The sequence below is a fragment of the Macrosteles quadrilineatus genome, unplaced genomic scaffold, assembly GCF_028750875.1.
Source record: "Macrosteles quadrilineatus isolate MER2022 unplaced genomic scaffold, UCM_ALF_1.0 Scaffold_6__1_contigs__length_79288215, whole genome shotgun sequence".
Taxonomy (NCBI): Eukaryota; Metazoa; Arthropoda; class Insecta; order Hemiptera; family Cicadellidae; genus Macrosteles; species Macrosteles quadrilineatus.
Genome location: NW_026542599.1, coordinates 66,660,845 through 66,681,886, shown reverse-complemented (window position 1 = coordinate 66,681,886; position 21,042 = coordinate 66,660,845). Strand labels below are relative to the sequence as shown.

The 21,042-nt window shown below is 36.6% G+C and overlaps 1 protein-coding gene across 2 annotated transcripts in view; it reads left to right on the top strand.

Moving 5' to 3' along the window:
* Positions 1 to 21,042, top strand: part of LOC128996955 (uncharacterized) — a 64,959-nt gene that overhangs the window by 5,953 nt on the left and 37,964 nt on the right. Inside the window, exon 1 of one of the 2 annotated variants that reach the window (XM_054422507.1) lies at positions 17,302 to 17,354. The exons of the other annotated variant lie outside the window; for it this stretch is intronic. Coding sequence (XP_054278482.1) covers positions 17,341 to 17,354 — 14 coding nt within the window. The 5' untranslated portion in view covers positions 17,302 to 17,340. Of the gene's footprint in view, positions 1 to 17,301; positions 17,355 to 21,042 lie in introns of those variants that run through there. 2 annotated transcript variants of the gene reach the window in all.

The following is a 21,042-nucleotide window of genomic DNA, read 5'->3' as shown; positions in this document are numbered from 1 at the left end:
TTACATCTTTCATGTCTTTGTTGGCCTTGATTTTTAACTTAAGTTACTGGGCTATAACTGATCGGTTTTGTGAACGAACCATTTGAGCAAATACTAAATACGATCCAAAACAATTAAATGCTAGTAGTACAACTCAACAAAATACAGGAGTACTTACACCACAATCTGAAGATAGATTAAATTTTTTTTTCGAATGTCTGAGCATGGCACATACTTGTGGATTTATTATTCTTGCAGAACAGCTGAAAATAGTTTTTATGTTTCTGCCCTGCATATGGAGAGTGTTTTGATACTATCATAGCCTCCTGTATTAGAGGAGGCTAATTATACATACATTTCTACAACGATTACACAAATTCAAGATTGGTGTCGAATCCAGGCGCTACTCCGGAATAAAACTCATAAAGGGATCCCTCAGAAACACATTTCTGGAGCTTGTCCTATTCTTCACATTATTTTGGAGCAGCACCTGGCAACACACATTCCAGTGCCTTAAGAGACATTCCTTTCGGAGAAGTGTCTCGATTTTTTTTCGGGACAGTTTCTTTCGGCATAGGAACCTGTGCATGTAAAACAGAAGATAAAATCTATACATAATTACCAAATTCGCCCTTTTCACAGCTTAACATTCCGTGTTGTAGCAATTGATAACGATCTAGCGCAATTAACGCAGGTTGCTCTCCGGTGCAATCAGAGCAAGACTACCTGTTGTGCGTCATCTTGATAACAGCGAGCAAGCGAAACGAGCGGAGCAAGCGTTTTGACCTGTCCGGTGGGAAAGTTGAGACAAACTGCTCGATTGCCTCATGGACAATTTTGTGCTGACTCTGCCAGGTAAATTTGGCTGGTTTTGTGTTTATATAGTTTGTCTACGCAATTGGGCTTTTTAGGATTGTTTGTAAGTTAATAGAACAAACATTTGTATTCTTATTGGACAGTTTGTTCGACATCATCAGTAATGACAAACGTCATCTGGGCCCAGAATTGATATCGCTTTGTTTTGAACCAGCAACCTTCCGGCTTGAAGGCGATCACTATAAATCACTCGGGTATCCAGACAATTCATGTTGTGTAATTTGTTTGTGGATTTGCAGGTGATCGAACCCGTAAACCTTTTCTTGTAGTCCAAAACTTTCTTAGGATCATACTAGAGTGTCCGAATTATAAGGGATGCAACTATCCAAGTATCAAGAGCAAGAGTGTAATACCACACCGTGCAGCTTCGTTTTGCTTATCATACTAAATATACAATTTTAAATACTTAATACTAAAGACAGGGGTAGTTAATATTTAGAACATCGTGATTGTGATACATGTTTTTTTTCTGAAAACATTCCCGTGCAAAACAAAGCCACAGTAAATCAGTAAATCATTGTAATCACCACTCCAGCGCAATTAATCACAGTATCATTTAATATATCAGGAAGAAAATCATCCCTACACCTTGGGGAAGGAGATAAGCCCACCTGAATGACTATGCACCATAAGTGCATGTCAAATTTCTATTGTTATACAACATTTTAGTACTAATCGTGTGTAGCTGCCAACTTGCTCTCAAGGCACCGATGATGGTACTCCTTCTTAGCCCTAAAAAGCACAGTCAAATAAGAACATGTTCTTTTCATACCCCTTCGGTACTTACAAACATTCATATCAGAAGGTGAATAACCTGTTTAAACATAATTAGTAACATAGATTCGTCCACGACCACAAATTACCAAGAAAGTCTCCGTAATTTTGGATAGGATGTAAAAGTAGCGGGAAGTAGTTATAATTTGGCGGGAAACCTTTCGTCAGCTGATCCACCATATGGTCTGGAGATAGGCCAAAATCCAGATAATCAGACACCCAGTTGTTGGCGGCGTCGTAAACAGCTGTTATTACAAGTCGAGCCAACATCCTGCGCTTTACGTCTTGGCGTCTTGGAGCGTAAATCTGTCTTTTGTTTATTTGTAAACAATGTTTTGTTTAGTTACAAGCGGTTGTAGTTATTTTGATGTGTAACTTATTTTGAAATAAAGCAAGTGAAGTTCAAGTTCGACTTCATGAGTTTTCAAGCAACTGACCGAGTTCCAATAAAATACAATTAAGAAATTCCTCAGACATCGAGACTAATCCAAATTGTTGCTTGTATGCAGGTAGTTGTCAGTACAATTTGATATTTGTACGATATGTTTCGCTTAAAAGTGTAGAAAAATTAAAGTCGTCTGAGCATACTAAAAGAGTAGACAGTCTTTTCCTTTAATCTATGCTTATCTAACGTGTAAAAACTGACTAGTAGTTTGTAAATTCGCGCGTGTACTTGAATTATTACTCTATGAACGTTTAACATCTTACATGAAATTTGCTATTCTCATGAATCAGCTAAGAATAGTTTTAAGAAACGTTTCTGAAACATTATAATATTTAGTCAACACCAGTGCACTCGAACGTAAAAAAACGCACATCAAAATTTAAAAGTTTACAATAGAATGAGTCGGGTCTATTTGCAGTTTCCAAAATCAATGCTTATGAAACTTATGATTTTTTAAACATTATTTATGGTACTAAATCAATTAATTTTATGTTTAAATGTGTATTTAGTTGTTGTAGTCTTTATTTAGACACTAACCTACAGTGCGTTCAAACAGCCGTGGAACCTGAGGGATTAGGAGACCCCATGGAAACCCTTGGGTCCTCCTAATCCCTCAGGTGCCACGGCTGTTTGAACGCACTGTAGTCTAAATGGAATTTATCTGTTGCTCAAAGTTTCAAAAATCCCATTCCGGTGCATACAATAAAACTAAATAGCGGTTATAACGTTATGACTTCGTGCGGTCGCCGCTGATCGTAAAATTTATGCTCCAGAAAAATAGCTGGACAGTCTATTCTTCGAAAATCAGCGCATATTTTTTCAACAGACCTCCTTGTACAAACGCCATAGATGCTATTTCAATATGTGCCTTCATGTATTGTATGATTTAAATCTAAATCTTTGTTAACATACATTTTTGAATGTTTTTCATTTCGTAGGGGTAGCAAAGCCCCTAAATTCCCCTTATGAAATATGTTTGTGGACCATTTTAGATGCACAAACTCATTACACATTTTTAACATTTTGTAATTAATTTGGATCAAAGGAGGCCTGGTTTGTAACATATTAAATAACCGTTTAACCAAGACTATCTAACCCGTCAATTTTACTCTGAGTAGTTATATAAGTACCCGGGGGGCCGAGATTTGATCAGGGAAACGCATTAGTATATTTTAAGAGTAGTTTTTCGCAACTAGGCCTATAGCCTATTCATACAATTTTTTTTCAACATTACCTATTTGTATATTATGGAGCTTAAAAAGATATTTCTCCGTCTAGAACAAATTGCCCAATGAACCTTCTTCTATCGAACTAGCTAATCAAGGTTTGATTTTCATTCACCTCTACACCACATTCGCTTATTCCATCTAACACTTAAAACTACAAATAAAACCAACTACATGTTTATAAAATATATTACTGAAAAATCGGTAAAACAGTACATTTTTCATACTTTGGCAACAAAAACAATTAGTAAAACAGTTTGGACCCCCTTTCACTAACACAAAATTGCGGGAATTTCCCAAGTTCCCTCACAGCACAAGTTCCTAAGCAGAGACCACGTTCAGGCCGATGAGTCAGGCACCCATAAGATGGTGTTCTGGGGGTCCGGGGATTTGAGGGTCTGGGGTTTGGGGTCCCGGGCGGGTCCCGGGGGTCCGGGCTAACTTCTGACCTCCTCACAGTGGTGGTATGCCTGGCAGATTGTGGTATAACTATACAACTCTTCTTTTACTCCAATCCTATGTGTTTAGGCCTACTATAACATATGGGCACAAAATCCAGGGCTAAAACCCATCAAACGTACTTTCTACTCGAACCTTACCCGGTTTCGGTGAGCATTTCGCTGAATTTCCTGTCCGTGTAGTTCTTGTAGGCTACCGGTACGTACAACACTATTTTATATTATTTTGTCCTCAAGAATTAATCAATTTCACACGGAAGAAATATTACCTACTTCTACTTAATTTATAAAACACTAACTAATGTATCACATTGAACGTTACAATCTAACAAATACACATGTCAACATAAACTACGAGGCAACAAAGGAAGATAGACAGACAAGGGGAGAAAATAAGTAACCATATGTTACATAGAGTTATGTCGGCTGATCTATATTAATATAAATCATAACACACTTTCTACTTGAAAAGTAAAATCATAGATAAAACATACTCCCTTAGTAGATTTCTCATCCTAATGGAACAGCTAAAGACAATTTTATTGTTAGTTCTGTACGGTTTATGTAGAGGTCGTGTTTTGTTTATAATTTATGGTAAAATCTACCAAAGTGGGTGCTTTGTAACTAGTTTAACATAGACAAACCAACACAAGTAGACTTCTCATCCCAATGAACATTTTGACGCTAGTTTTTCGTGTCTAGTTCATGTACGGTGACACTGATCGCTAGTGTAGTCGAAATTTTGTTTCTATTATGTTAGAGTTAATTTTATGATTTGTGCCTTACTGTTTGGCGAGTTATTGATTGCGATTAGATCGTTTTATTTGGTTAAACGAGGTTTTCAATAACTGAAAATTAAGGGGGAATATGAATTAAATAACTACATCCATAAAACTAACAATATATAAGTACAAATGTCATAACTGACTATGGCTACTATAACAAACTTTTGTGAGGATTTTCAATCAGGTTTCTTTACTGCTAGGTCCATCATAGTTATGGCGTTATGGGTTTTTTAACCGTTGACTATAGATACACCGCCGATGTACAATAAAATACCCAGTGATTTTATGATTAAGAAAATGAAATTTTATTTTATCTTGCCGTGTATTTGTCTTACTACCGATTCTTTCTGGATTTTAGCCACAGACGTTTTTTTTTCTTGAGTGTTGAAAAAGACAAAAGAACAAACAATTTAGTAGAATATAACGCACTTGAGATCTACATGAAACGGACATTTAAAGTTAAAAGATACCGCCGAAAAAATTCATCAGTGTTCCGAATTGCAACACTAACTTTTTGTGGACTGAGCTTCATTATTTACCTAAAAACAATAGCCTCTTCCAAAAAAGTCTTGGAAAGTGGAGTTGAAAATTTGAAAACATCGCAGCAGGCGCCTGGCGGGCGAGCGGGCCAGTGGTGGGATTCGATATGGCCTCGCCACTTCATCGATTCACCACAGTTGGACAATAGAGTCGAGGTAAGAACTGAACAATGACCAACTGAATTGGTAAAAGTCACTGGTAGACCTTAGACTCAACAGTGTAGTAGCAAGATTGCATCCTAAAGAGGCATCTCTTCAGGACAAAAAGAGGAAGAGTTGAACAGTGGCCAACTGAATTGGTAAAAGTCACTTGTAGACCTTAGACACAACAGTGTATCAAGATTGCATCGTAAAGATGCATCTCTTCAGGACAAAAGAAGAAGAATTGAACAGTGGCCAACTGAATTGGTAAAAGTCACTTGTAGACCTTAGACACAACAGTGTATCAAGATTGCATCGTAAAGATGCATCTCTTCAGGACAAAAGAAGAAGAATTGAACAGTGGCCAACTGAATTGGTAAAAGTCACTTGTAGACCTTAGACACAACAGTGTATCAAGATTGCATCGTAAAGATGCATCTCTTCAGGACAAAAGAAGAAAAGTCACTTGTAGACCTTAGACACAACAGTGTATCAAGATTGCATCCTAAAGATGCATCTCTTGAGGACAAAAGAGGAAGAATTGAACAATGACCAACTGAATTGGTAAAAGTCACTGGTAGACCTTAGACACAACAGGATAGTAGCAAGATTGTATCCTAAATAAGATGCATCTCTTCAGGACAAAAGAGGAAGAATTGAACAGTGGCCAACTGAATTGGTAAACGTCACCTTGGACTTTGGTAAACCTTAGGCACACTAGGATAGTAGCAAGATTGCATCCTAACCATAACATTCAAGATGCACCAAAGACTGAAGAACAAAAGAGGAAGATTTGAACAGTGGCTAACTAAATTGGTAAATTACACTTTGGTAAACCTAGACGTGGTTAAGTTTGCATCCAAACAAACACATGAAGTTTAAAAGAAAATCTTCTGGGATTGGTTTCGTTTTAATTTCGAAATTTGTTGAACTTTTGTCTTTGGGAGTTGACCAAACTTAGATTCATCATCAAAACTGCTCATGACGTCAATTTTCTCTGACGCCTTTCCGGTCTGTCTTCTGTTGCGCCCAAACCACCCGAAGATTATCATTTTCAGTAACAATGTGACTCATAAATAATAAGGTGATAACGACCGGGGCGGTGGCATAATGATAAGGGACCTTCGCGTTAACACATGTAGGCTCGGACCACCAGAATAGCGTCCGGAACTACACAGAAACCATTAAAGAGCCGACAGAGGTTGGTGGAATAAGAGGAGTTTTGCAAAAAAACATTTATAACAAATAGAAAAGAGGCGATTTTAGTACAGTTTCTAGATATTTAATTAGACTAAACACTTATTTACCACTGGGTCGATGGCTTATAGTCAGTTGTGTCTTGAATTAGCGTTTTAGTGACGCTGCTTGAAGCAGTGGCCTGGGAAATGTAACAATGCCTAAAACCTAAAAAAGAATTACCCAATAAAACCATGCAGGAGTTGGATAAGCGTATATTTTCAACCGTAGCTCATTTATAGCAACAATATAGTACATAGTTATAGTTGCTCGAAAATTGTGTTATGTCAAGTATCATTAAATGGAGCCCAACATGAAATTCCCTTTTAATAGAAAATATGAAGGTAATAGGGGGTTTTCACCAGTAAATTTGGCTCTTACACACCATTTAGAAACGAACTTCGTCTCTACTTCAACAGTTACAACTAAATCCATACACATTAGCAATCACAATCAATACAAGTGTTAATATCCATAATTAACGCAGATTAATTTAACCACTATCCAATTATCACTTTCGTCTACAAATTCCCACTATGACTCACCACTCCAATCAGCTGACTGAACCAAACTTGTAACTGTGCTAATGAACTCCTATAATTGGAGAGCTTCATGAATCGCCCAGAAACGGTTCCAAAGGTAGACCTGGTTCTCAGACACATGTACTCACGTATTGGCAATGTTACATTGGATGATTCATTGTCTTTGCTGTGTAGTGAAAGTTGTTTCTCCATGTGACGAAAATGGTTCGTACGTTAACCTTTCCATTGTTGTATCAGCTGATTTGAATAATGGTGATGATCAATGAATGGAGGAGGTAATGCAGATCATGATATAAAAGTAATGTATTTAAAATTTTCCACTGGATTAACGGTTAGAATTACCTTACCTGTCTTCCTTTACCTGTCTAAAAAAACATAAATAGAGATTTATACCACAGAGAACATGAGACTAGTCTACCTCCGACGCCGCAGACCTGCATATTACGAATTTCTATTTGTCTGATTGGATATTCAATTCAATATTTCCTTAAATATATCAGATTAATTCCATATTTTATTATATTGCATCAGGTTGGAGTACTTAGGTTTGCTGCTACAAGGAAGGCAATGTTTTTCGTCAACAGGTGCAAACCCTGTCTTCTTACAGCGTTACAAATTAATTCGCATTATTCAACCGTTAGTCTGGCTCGAAGTTGATTTTCACGGTTTCGCAACCGACTGGTCGGTGCTCTGGTCAGCTGTTTGTTTTATTCGGTTCGTCGATTTCAGGTCGCGTGGTGACAAATTCGGTTTCTGTCGCGATACTCCGAGTTTTTATTGCTTAATGTTTTATTCACGCTCTGTGGTCAAATTCTGTGCTGCAGTTTCGATTTACTTAATTGATTAGCGAAGGATGTAGTGTGAAGTTCAATTTGCAAAAGTTTTAGGGTAGAATTGTGTGGTTCGTACAGCATCACAATATTTAGGTGGTTTTAGGGGAAGAAATCTATCCCCTCCATTACCTTTTAAAATAATAGCTCAACAGCTGATTAATTGACATAGGCTTTATGAACTATCGTAGTATGAACAATAAAAATACAACCCCTATAGTGACGTACTTTAGGGGAGGCTCATTTGACTATTTTCTCTGTTAGGGATGAAATGGGATTACAACTGGTTCGATTGGATAGGATTTCTAATTTATAATCTTAAGTCGATGTAATATGTTTAGTTGTCTCTCTTTGGTAGATTTTATTTAAATAACTTTGATAAACCGGTAAGTAAATGTAATTATAGGTATATTACTCAGAGAAATACTTTCACCCCAGGTTTCTACCATAAAATGCTACAATGATTACAAAAACTCTTCAATCCACATTCACAATTAGAAAATCAACAGTTTCAACATTCCCAAAAGCAATACAATAGATAGTCATCACTTGTAGAATAAATTAGAAGTAGACCAGATGTCCTTCACCCAAATAAACGAATTGTCGGAGGGAAAGTGAATTAAAGAAGACTTGTGGGGAACTCTGAACCAGAACCTGTAAATTACTATAAAGTGGGGAAAGTGGAAAATTGAACTGGCAAGAACAAACAGTCGCTCAGTCTTGTTACTGTACGTCGTCGACGAGTAGTTGTTGTTGACAAGTATCTGTTGTTGACAAATACTGTTGTTGTCAAGTATTTGTTGTTGACATGTATCTGTTGTTGACAAGTATCTGTTGTTCGCAAGTATTTCTTCTTGTTGACAAGTAGTATTTGTTGATGACAAGTTTCTGTTCTTGGCAAATATTTGTTGTTGACAAATACTGTTGTTAACAAGTATCTGTTGTTGGCAAGTACTGTTGTTGGCAAGAACTGTTGTTGGCAAGAACTGTTGTTCGCAAGTATTTTTTGTTGACAAGTACCTAGTATTTGTTGTTGACAAATATCTGTTGTTGACAAATATCTGTTGTTTATAAGTATCTGTTGTTTATAAATATCTGTTGTTGACAAGTATTTGTTGTTGACAAGTGTAGTATTTGTTGACGTTGCTCCTTATACATATAAAATATGTAGAGGAGTATTTCATATCCATGATAGTAGACCTACCTACCCCATATTACTTCATAGTCATAGATGTTTAAACTGTCATAGATGTTTAATACTCAAAGCTAATTATTTAGTTTAATGTTAACATCCAACCTTTATTTTAGCCTTCAATGTTTACCAGGTATTTTTACTAGTGGTTTCATAACGTCACAGCAAGAAGAAACTTAAGTTGTTTTCCTCATCTGTATTTAATACTTACGATCACTGATTTTACAGCTGTTCTGAATAGCTTAGAAACCCGCATTCTCGCTGTTGCAATTTTATACCGTTATTATTGTGCAATGGAACATGCAAGGAGTGAAAGTAAGTACTGAGGAAACGCATATTAAACGCTTTTATGTTGTTGGCTTATCACACCACTGTTGTTTTATATTAGTAGCAAAGATTACACATGCAACATTGCGAAGAAGTGTAATCTTTGATAGTTAAAAATATTTGAAACACAAAACTAAAACTGATAGAACATCTGATTTTCAAGTGGTTGTTCTTCCTTCGTTATAAACGTTGCTTGATGGTACCATTGTGGAAAATTGTTTATAGAGGATTATTTAACTTTTGTCTAGACTAACGCAGTTAAGGATCGACAGGTACATCAGTTCGGCTCTGGCAAGCAATGTAGCAAATTAATCAACACGGAATTGATTAAAACATCATCAAACCAATTTAACTTACATTTTGTAATTGTTCATTATTTTATTTCATGACTCATTAATTTATATTTTTTTTGTTAGTACAGTAAAATACAAATTATTTACGACTTAGTTAAAGATGTTTTTTGTAATCTATAAAATTACAATCAACCATAATCAACTCACTTTCACAGAAAATAAACTTTAAACAAAGAACTTGATGATGTTTTCTCTACTTTTACACAATGAATAAAAGCGAACAATATATAAGGATCAACAATAAAATAACTGTAATTCATAAAAAGTAGGTAATTAAAGTACTTCTGTATTATTCCGTCAGTTTATGACAAATTTTAAGAGTTAGACTTTGACCAAGAACTAATTAGTCTTATCATACTAACAACTCGGGCACTTAAATGTGTTACAATTAACTTGTTTTCGACTTAATTTCCATTTCGAAATTTAATTACTGAACACTTAACCGTTACGATCTTCCGAATGTATCAAACTGCCAAGGATCGTTAGTTAGAACTAGTTTTTGGGGAGAATCACCTTGCATTGTTTATATAGGTATAAAATGTTTTATCACTTTAGTTTTATCTAAAGGTGAAGAATGCATATGGAATTTTGTTTTAAAGTAATTAAGTCCCAGTTATTACGCGTTAAAACATTGTAATCTGGACTGGTGTGTTGGTGTGAAATACCTCGATCTCCAAGTAACCAGGTTCAAATAATTTGATCGCTTTCAGCTTTTGTATATGATAAAAGAAAACCCCTCTAGATCTAGACTTAGCTTAAACAGAAATTCAAATCTCTAGAACACAGCAAGGGTGAAAAGGGAGGTAAAAAAACTCCAACTTGTGATTCTAAATTAGATGTTAGTTACGTACAGTACTTCTAGTATGTTAAAATACTTCGTTCACAACATTTAGGAGGTTTTAGGGGAAGAAATCTATCCCCTCCACTTGACCCTTAACTTTAATTATAGGTCAACAGCTGATTAAGCAACATACATTAATACAAAAAAATGTTGGTGGGACTTCCCCTCAAACTACCTAATACGTTCACAAAGTTTAGGTGGTTTGAGGGGAAGTTCCCCCACTACTTTTTTGCCTAACACAATGTATATTGAAGCTGATTGACGTTTTGGCAAACCTCAGCTGTTGGAGGTAGAATCTAATGTATGGGATAGATTTCTTCACCTAAAATCGCCTAAATTATGAGAACAGTGTATACGTATGTGAACCCCTCTCTAACCTTTTAACCCACATTGAACCCACGTACCCTCGGGTAAAACACTAATTTTTTCTTGTAACCTATAATTTGTTTTTCTTCCTCTTTCCTGCCTCATCTCTTTCTTTCTACCCTTGTCATACGTGTATTCACCACGCTCGTCTTCCATTATGTCTCAAGGTTATTCCCCCTATTGGTTACGGCTCACACTCTTCACAGCTGATTACTGTCACAGCTATGACGTCATGGTCTGAGCACCGATCAGCTGTGTGTAAGACGAATGTATTGATTAATGGACTAAGCATTCGATCTGGTCAAACAATTTTTTATTCCTCTGATGCAAGCTCGTCTGAAATGGATATTACACGTAGTGAAGATTAAATTAAACATTTTACGAATGATATATTGTCGATGTTAGGGCTTAAGGTAGCTGAGTGGTAATAGTGCTCTAGTAATCATAACGTCAAACGTCGCCGGTTCGATCCTGAGAAAACGTCAGTAGCTTTTTGGTTCTTAACCAGTAACAAAGCTACACAAAACATCACACACTATTCTACACTCATATTTGGATTAAAATACGCACATAGGTGGCGTCTCTATCGCAAATGAAAATGTAAAAAGCATTATTCAATGGTTTTAAATTTGATCATTTGATCATTCAGGACTTGAAATTATCAAAACTTATTTTGTTTACATTTATTTAGTATAGTCTACACATTTTTATTAATAACTAGCTGCTGCACCAAACACTTGTTAAGTAGATTGAATTTATAAAAAAAGAGCCACCAAATTTTAACAAAAAAGTATGACTTACATTGTAATTGTCCTACTGTTTACATTAAAATACATCAAAAACATAATTTTCATAACTTAAGGTTATAGAATTTTTCTTTATTTCCATAATCAATGACATAAATAAATCTACCTAGTTGTGTAGAATATTTCATTTAATTTGTTTGGATCAGCTGTCTGAAATTGTGAATTAAGCATTTAGCAGTTCTGACTATTTACATTGATATGTCAACGCAAAGGTAAACAAGGATTGTGAATTTTCTCATGCTTTCATGGAGACCAATTAAAATTTTCTTTTGAAAACCTCACCTCAAAACTTTGGACATCCAAGGAGCGTAGCTCGAGAGGAACTCAGGGAAGCGAATAGTTCTATGGAATTCCTAGGTATGTGGTCAATTTTTTGGCTGTATCAGTTTAGTATTTTAGTCGTGGCAGCCGGACAGCCAGACACCACCTCAATTTTATAATAGTATAGATAGATAGATAGATACACAGTAGATAAGTTAAATAGATTTATTTGTATTCCGTTGGACTTTAAAATTGTAATTTGAATCATATTTATCATTTTGTAGCTTGTTTGCGCAACGAAGTATACCTATGTTGTAGGCGGATACATGTATTAAAACAGTCGTTGAAAGGATATAGAGAAGACCACAAAGCCAAATAACCACAATGTTCATCAACAACGGAACAATTATTTTCAAATGCGTGCATGTACATCGTATGGGGTTGTTTTTAGTATTTAGATTCCATGAATGATGTAATTGAACATATCTTGACCTTCCTTTTTTAGAATGACACTTGATGAAAGGTCTATAAACTTCTCTGTGGCGGTGACAAGAAAGTAAAACCTGAATCAACTCTCTAATGAAAGTGTAATCTGTTACTTGTGAAGTTCGGTTGTTAGTTGAGTACGGCAGAAAGTGACCGGTTGTAGTACTTACCTTAAAATAAGAGGGTCCCTGTTTCGATTTTAAGTGAGAACGAATTTGGACCTTGGTGCAATTTTCATTCGGCTGTCAATAGCCTAAATGGTGTCATTTAACAAAATGTTGACGTTGGGTGGTAAATGTCAACGGTGTTAAAACGCAAATAAAAAAAAAAACTAAAAAAACTCGGTGAAGTAAATTTTCTCGAAACGCAAAACAAGAATGCAGTATTAAAAATTTGAAAACTACATGGTTGAGTTAACACAATAGGGATTGGCTTTTGCTGACTCTGCAAAAATGAAATTTAAGAATAGGCATATTAGAACCAAGATTCAGAGTGTTTACCCAAAACAGAAATGAAAAACTGTTTCACAACACTATCTGGAACCGTGGCGCCGTCCTGTAATCCAGCTACTAGGAGGTCATGAATTGTGGATATTTATATATTCTATAGTCTGTGTTTATAGGCATACACTGTGGATGAGTTACTCCCTGGTGTGGATTAACATCCACTACTACGACTATCCGCAGTACCATTCTGATAATTAGCTTAATTCGCTAATTAAAAGGCAAAGTGACCTTAGTTGCCATGCTGTATGGGCTATTAATTGACAGTTGTGTTTAAGGAATACGTTGGTCTTGGTCATTAAAGACTCCAAGATCGTGCCACTCATCCTACACTCATCTCCAATCATACTTGGCTTAAAATACCTACATTTGTATGGTCGCCATTTCAAAGTAAAGTATTCAAGTATTATTTACTTGACAGACTTTTGTACTATTGAACCTTCCAACAATGTATTTACCTATAGGCCCTCAGTTTTCAAACAGCTGGTAGCTGAATGCCTTTTATTGTCAGCCGGGTTTCTGTGGCCAACCTCGTAATATTAGCTTTTTGCTTCTTCCGAACACCACCTGCTTTGACTTCCTGACACCTGCCTAATAACATGGCAAACTGTAGTTTGTATGCTGATTAGTAAAGATTTTGGTGATCGGATCGTAGGAAGAATCTTAGTCTGTTTAATTAAAGATTTACCAATCATAGTAGGGTAAATATTAGGTTCATTCGGTCCAAATGTAATAACAAACTAGGCTAAAGATTTGGCACACATTTTAGCTTGGAGTATTCTCGTCAAATTCGCTAACTACGGTAAAGTTATAAGACCAAAATTGTGTATACTATTTCAACGCCATTGGCACTTATTACGTGTTCGTGAAGTGACGTAAAAAATCCTGGTTTAGTTTATAACGTCGATATTTCTTAGATAGCTTCATCGATACACCAATGACAAATAGGTTCAGAATCGGCCCAGTAAACGTCAAATTTGAAGGGTAGAGCACTAAAACCACTCCACTAGCTATCAAATTGTCCTATAAACACGGCCGATGTTATTGGGAGAAAGTTAATACCAGTTTAAACAATTTACGAGTAGTCAATGATTCCAACAAAAGTCTGGAATCAGTTTGATATTTAATGACATTTAGATTACATTCCTTTGAAAATCCAATTATTAAATTTTCCAAGGTTGTTTAAATTACAAAAATAATGATATTCCAGCTAAGAAATATTCTAGAACGCAAAAGTTATTTGTAATTTGACTACTCTTTGCAAATTCATGAAGTCGGTCGTTTTAGCGGTCCGTTCTGACTTTTACTTGAAATATATAAAGCTACGTTACTAAAAAGTAAAAACATTTGATATAATTTTAACGATGTATGAGCTGGGTGTACTTAACCAGAAAAACTACTCAACCAAAGAAGGCTGCAGCGCCTTTGGCAAGGCTGAACGGTATCTCGGTCCCAGCTGGAACCGGTTATTGGCTGGAACAGACGTTGCATGGTAACCGTTTGTTGTTTTTCCTTTGTTGACTTTCCATCAGTATATAAGTCACTGGGAACGGATTCTTGAGTTGTTTTTCCTGAGCTGATCTAGATGTGAGTTGGGGCGTTTTCAATGGTGAATTTCTTGAGTTTCGAATCAGTATTTCAAAATACTACCTTCCGCATTTCCTTTTTCAAACTAAAACCTTTTGCATTTGAGGAATTGAGAACATACCAAATGTTTTCACAATAATATTTTCCCCAACAGTCAAACCATCCCAATTAGATACTCTAATAGTTGAATAGGACACCCTTAACGCAAATCAGATAGCAAGATTACATTTTGCAATCCATCAGACATTTTACAATTCATGAGACAGCAACTGTTAACAAAAACCGGCGAGGCATAAACAGAAACACGTTTTGAAGTCTGGAGCGACTGCCTGGTTGCGCAAGACTCGACAAGAGGTGGATTTGAACTCGTGACCTCATGTTTGGCCTCGTATCAGTTATCAGGTGTTAGGCCTCTCTCCTCGTCACCTGGACACCTTCTCAGGCTTGTTTATGTAAGCGGTTGTGTAAAGCAATTGACAAAACCAATTAATACTCGTGACAATTGATGGGAGATGGCAATGGATGGTCTGGTTATCGATGTCGTGGTAGCATTATTAATTGATAGCCCTTAACAAATATCAACTACTAGGATTGAACCAGTATCCTTCCAATTCGAAGGTGAACACTATAAACACTTGGCTACCAAGATAAGATGAAGAAAACAAGCCACTTGGAAATATTTTTAAAAGGACTTTGCAAACACGAGCGTTACTTTGCAGTATTTTAATAGTGCCTCATTCTCTGCCTAATATGTTTTCAGCGTTGCTACTCAAAGATTTTAAACTTTGAATCAAACTAGCTGAGAAAAGAAATTCTTAAAATCGTGGAGGATAAAATTTGGTGAATCGGCAGATGAGTCGGTAGCCCGACGTATATAGAATCCATGGCGATGTCTTTGGGTTCGTGTTTTGGTATCTACCATTAAATTTTATCAGTACAGATAATTCTAGTAGACTAGCGATTAACCTTTTGTTTTCTGGATACGTTCAACGCCCTGGCGCGAGATCTATGCGGATGGACAAAAGTAAGGCCAAAAGAGGTCGCCAACCTCTTGAGAAAAAATTGGAAACTATTTACGACAACTTGCATAATAAATTTAGTTGTTAAAATTAAAAACACTTCCATCTGTTGATAAAAGAAATTATTTAATTTTGTTTCAGAATGTCAGTACATTCCTAACATAATGTTTTGAATATATTTCTGGTTGACGAAAAAGAACAAAATCGTCAAGAACGTCGAGTCTCTTGTTCTCTCCGAGGCAATGTCTATCTCCCGGGGCTTTCATGTTTAGATGTACTTGTATGAAGATATCCCAGTGACTTCTCAGCAACAAACACTATTTTCTTCACGCCAGGGAATGTCTTCATACATAATGCCCTCATGACACAAGAGTAAGATTGGCCTATTCCCAAGACCATCAAACGCATTAAGCCATAAAAACACTCACCACAGATTGTGGGAACTAACACCTTGACAAACAAGAGGCTAAACATGTTGCGTGCTTGTCTCAGCTGATCCTAAACTCCAGATCAGGTTGCGAACTTTCCCAGGGTGTCGTGTCTGGCGCAATGCGCAATCAGCTGTTAGGCTGGGCGTGCCTTAATGTCCTGTTCCAATCAGCTGTGATTAACAAGGGTCACAAGCTGAGGTGTGCACTCTGAATACACTTTTGATATTGGACAAGTATACATCTTTTTCCCTATCTGTGTCTCAATTTAATGCACGTTCATTTCATAAATATTGCAACACATTTTCAAAAAATGTGTTTCAGAAAATGTGTTGCAATATTTATGAAATGAACGTGCATTAAATTGAGACACAGATAGACCACTGGTGTAAATTGCTGATTTCACTCGAATGCGTTGTCGGTTTGACCAAGCAAAAGTAAAAGAACAGCTTGTTGAAACATATTATCTGTTATGTTGTCCACTATCGAGGTAACAAAAACTTAAGGAGAATTAGAATTTTGACTATAACGCATTGTGTATTTGGCTTTTTCATCAGTTTTAGTTTCTGAATTTATTCATTTTCGATCAATTATGAGTACAAATGGAAGACGTTTTATCTAGGTACCTGATAGCTGTATTTCTCAATGCCTCTCATCGTCATTGAAATGTTCTCTTTCCATAAATTGGATTCTAAACTCATCAATCCTTTCATGAGACTTTTGCAATCGTGCAAACTGAAAATCATAATCTCCATACTTTTACTGTCATAATTTTCTATAGTTTTGATTCATGCAATTCTAAACTCATCGTTCATTTGGTAAAAATTTCAAAAGCATCGAAACCATTGACCACCATGTAATCGTGACATTTCAGTGAGTGATGGAGCTGTCCTAGGATTTTGTCCTCTTCAGCCTTTACAACAAGTGAATACCACTGCACACCATTTGCACTTGACAAGTGCCTTGCCAAGATTCTCCAGCGCAAGGCATTCTCTAGCTAATGAGACGAACATCACGATTGTCCACCTGTCCTAGGACTTTGTCCTCTTCAGCCTTTACAAGTGAATACCACTGCACACCGTTTGCACTTGACAAGAAGTGCCTTGCCAAGATTCTCCAAGTCACGGCATTCTCTCGCACGCTAATGAGACGAACATCACGATTGTCCACCTGTGATGCTGCGGTTCTGCGGCAAGATCTATTACGAGTAATGTCAATGCGGCAATGCGGTACACCGCTGCGGACAATAGCATTGTGCAACCAAACCCGACCTTCGAGGTCGCCAAGAGGGTGGGGATCGCGAAAGGCTCAGTTGAGTGCGTAGGCAATATGTGGCAAGGATGGTGGGCTTCTGGTGAGTGGACTTTGATTTTATATGTTTATTGTGGAATTTTATACGATATAATGATACAATGTAAGTGTCATGGGCCTTGGGAGAGCGTTCCTAACCCAAAACTTCTTTTGGTCAAACACCATGTGCTTCCACCATACAAATTGAATTTTGAATTGTATGGTGCTATTTTGGAGGGAATGTTTTTGAAGTTTGTTGATCTTGATGAACTCCTGTTCAGTAAAAATTGCAATAGTCGTTTCTCGAATTCATATCAACATTTGAAACCCTCAAAGTTTCTCTTGTAGAAGAATTGAACAACTTTTTTGTCCTTAACTGTAGATGTAGAAATTAACTTTTACCAAAGATTGAGAAACTCCTTGCATTGTTTCACCCAAAACTCAATGGCTATGATCAGCTCATAAAACTCCAACTTGTCTCAGTAAAGTATGAAGTTTCAATTAAACCATCATAAATCTTTAGATTTCAATAAAATGTCACTCGTGTCAATGTGACTCAATTTCTTGTCTTTCAAAATTATTGACGGTAACTTATTCTCGCAGTCTACAATATTTATTTCTTCCATTTGTCACGATCGCACGTCTTCACAAGGCCGTCTCCTTTCTAAACGTTGTCACTTGGAGTCTGCGATCTTGTACTTCTGTGAGTTACAGAGCATTTACATAATGTGTACCGTGTACGGTACAAACTCTGACAGTAATGCTGGTGTCTACAAGGGTGACGTTATTTCGAAGAATAGTTCGTATGTGTTGGTGAAAATCAAGTATGAGTAACCGAGTGATTATAGTGATCATCTTCAAATCTGGAAGTTGTTAAGTACGATTCTAAGCAGAGTTTGATATGAACCCAAATAAAAAAAAAAGTTCGACATTAGATAGCAAAACCAATGTTTGGCCCTTTTATTTACAAGAACCATTCAAATGTCAATGAAAATATACCTACAGTGCTGTAGTTGGATTCGGGACAAAAATAAACTCATGTAGACATATACCACCATTGACTATACACATAATAGACTTCCCATGTGAAATAAAAGTTTGAAGCCAAGAAAATAGATGAAGTTCAGGACCATATCACCAGAGATTACTAGTGTACTAGTTGGTGACCATCTCAACAGATTGCACCACGTTTTTTCGGCTTCAAATTTTTACATTACATTAGAAGTCTATTCTGATTATAGTCAATGATACCACTTATACATTACATCGTAGATGTTACACTTCATGAGCATCTACTCCATACTTTGACAACCTTCTCGAAGACTTTGATTCCCAAGGTTCTGGGTTCAAATCCCGTCGATCACCAATGTCTTTTCACTATGTGATAAAGCCGTGACTCTAGGGTTAGCCTAAAGTGATGAGTAAAACCACAGATTTACTCTGATTAAATAGAAGAAAGTATATCTACTCTCTTTAACCTGTGTCAAAACGATTCCGGAGCGACAGTCGCAGACTCTAGTAACTCTATTGTCAATTGGTAACTCTATTGTAAGTGGCCTAGCATCCTGGGATGTGAAGGTCATTCAAAATCTTTAACAATCCAGCAAGGAAAATATGACAAACTCTGTGACCGCCAACCCTCTGAAGACCTTGTATTCCCCATTCGCACGTCTCGTTGCACGCCTTCACTTGCGGCTTGCATCCCACAATAATAACCACTTGCAATTAATTGCATCTGCAAGCTGCGATTGCGCGTTCACTGATTATTCCGCCCAACCTTGCAATGGTTGCAGTGTCTGAGGTCAAACGTGTGTGGGACGCTCTCCTCCCTCTCCTTATACAACCTCCTCCACCTACGTCACTTAATAACGTAATAACACGTAATACGTCACTTGTATTATTCTTGGTGACTTGTGTTTTAGTAAATCATATATTTTATAGGGTATTTATTATATTTCACATTCACATTCAATGCTAGGCTCGAACCTGAAACCATTTTATGTAAGGCTAGGGCTAGATGGTTGTCACTTGCCTAGCGATAGGTTATTGAATTGATTTGAACCCGGGAACTTGTAGACCGAAGACCAGTGCTCTACCATTTGACCAGCTCACACCTTATACGTTACATGCAATAACAGAAATGTATCATTCGACCTCCTATCTACATGGACCAGGTGTAGACAATGGTTTCTTAAAATTGAACTAAGATAAATTAATTACTTACAGAGCACACCGTCGACAATTTTCGAAATGAAATGAAATACGTTTATTTATCCCAATATTGTACAGAAAGATACAGATGAATAAAAACAGAGAGCAAGACAACTATTAGTAGTACCGGTACAACTATAATTGTTAATGAATCTGCCATACTTATGGGATAGGCCTACCATGGGCCTACGTGTGCGTAGGCCTGGTTGTTCAAATTTCTCGTTAACTTTTTGAAACTATATTTTATGTGAAAGGGACTATAAAATTCAATAAGTTATCCCTACTTGGCTTGGTTACTAAGTTGGTGTATTGGCAGAATTCATTAACTCAGCGCCTTCTTATTAAATTACCTTAAAGTACAAGAATACGTCAAATAACACTTGCAATAATATATTTACACTTAAACTGTTTACTCACAAGACAGTAAATACATATAACAGATGGTAAATGGTGATCTATTTCAATTGGACACTCAATCATCCTCAGACCCAATAGGCGAATGACAGAAATCTCAATCTCACCTCTTCACCTATTGGGGTTGATAATCCAATCGAAATCTATCACCATTTACCATATTTTATATGTATTTGCCGTATTGTGAGTAAACAGTATAAGAGTGAATATATTATTACAAGTGTTATTTGACGCATTTTTGTACTTTCAAGCAAGTTTACATCACACAAAATCTAACATGCCATACATTTCATTGAAATGTCATATTTAGTTGAACATCGAAACTGAAACTGATAAGCAAAATCCCTTTTATTGACCGAAGAAGTTAAGTCGCTACATGCCTCATATATCTTTTGAACTTTTCCTTGTTCATACCTCTACAAAAATCTTCGTGACATCTAGAGGCGATGTTATGCAAAAACAATAGTAATGTTACTGTAACGGCAACTGTAATGTGTTATGTTAATGTTAATGTGCGATCGCGGAGTGTTGCATTGTCTGATGGTATCTTTGTCGTGTTTCGTGTCGTGAGAGATCCTATCACGTTAATTTGTCTGCGTGTAAACAAGAGTCTTCTCCGATTGTGAGATAAGTTAATTGACGGTTTGTGCAAACATTTTTGTAGACACCGTTATGGTTTGTATCAAATAGTATTTTAGGAAGAAAATCGTTAGTCTGATGAAAATATAGTTTGGCTCAAATAGTTTCGAGAATCTATAAATATATGTTGAAAAAATAAATATTTTTCATCCTAGTGTCTATTCTTCATCGTTGCAAGTATATGTCGAATACAAACAAACTAAATTATTAACGGCTGTTGTGACATGCCATAAAAATAGATCATGCTCATGAAGCGTTCCTCTGAAATATTGTGCTGTTGAGAGCAAGACTACATCATAGGGTGAACAATAAGGCATGTTAGAGAGATCTTAGGAAGATCCCCTAAGGGAACTTAGGGATAGAGTTCTCGGGAGACTCTCCAAGGATCTTAGGGAGGTGGTCTTATGGAGACTTCCTGAGGGATATTAGGGAGACTCCCCGAGTAATTTTAGGGAGGGGTCTTAGGGAGACTGTCCAAGGAATTTTAG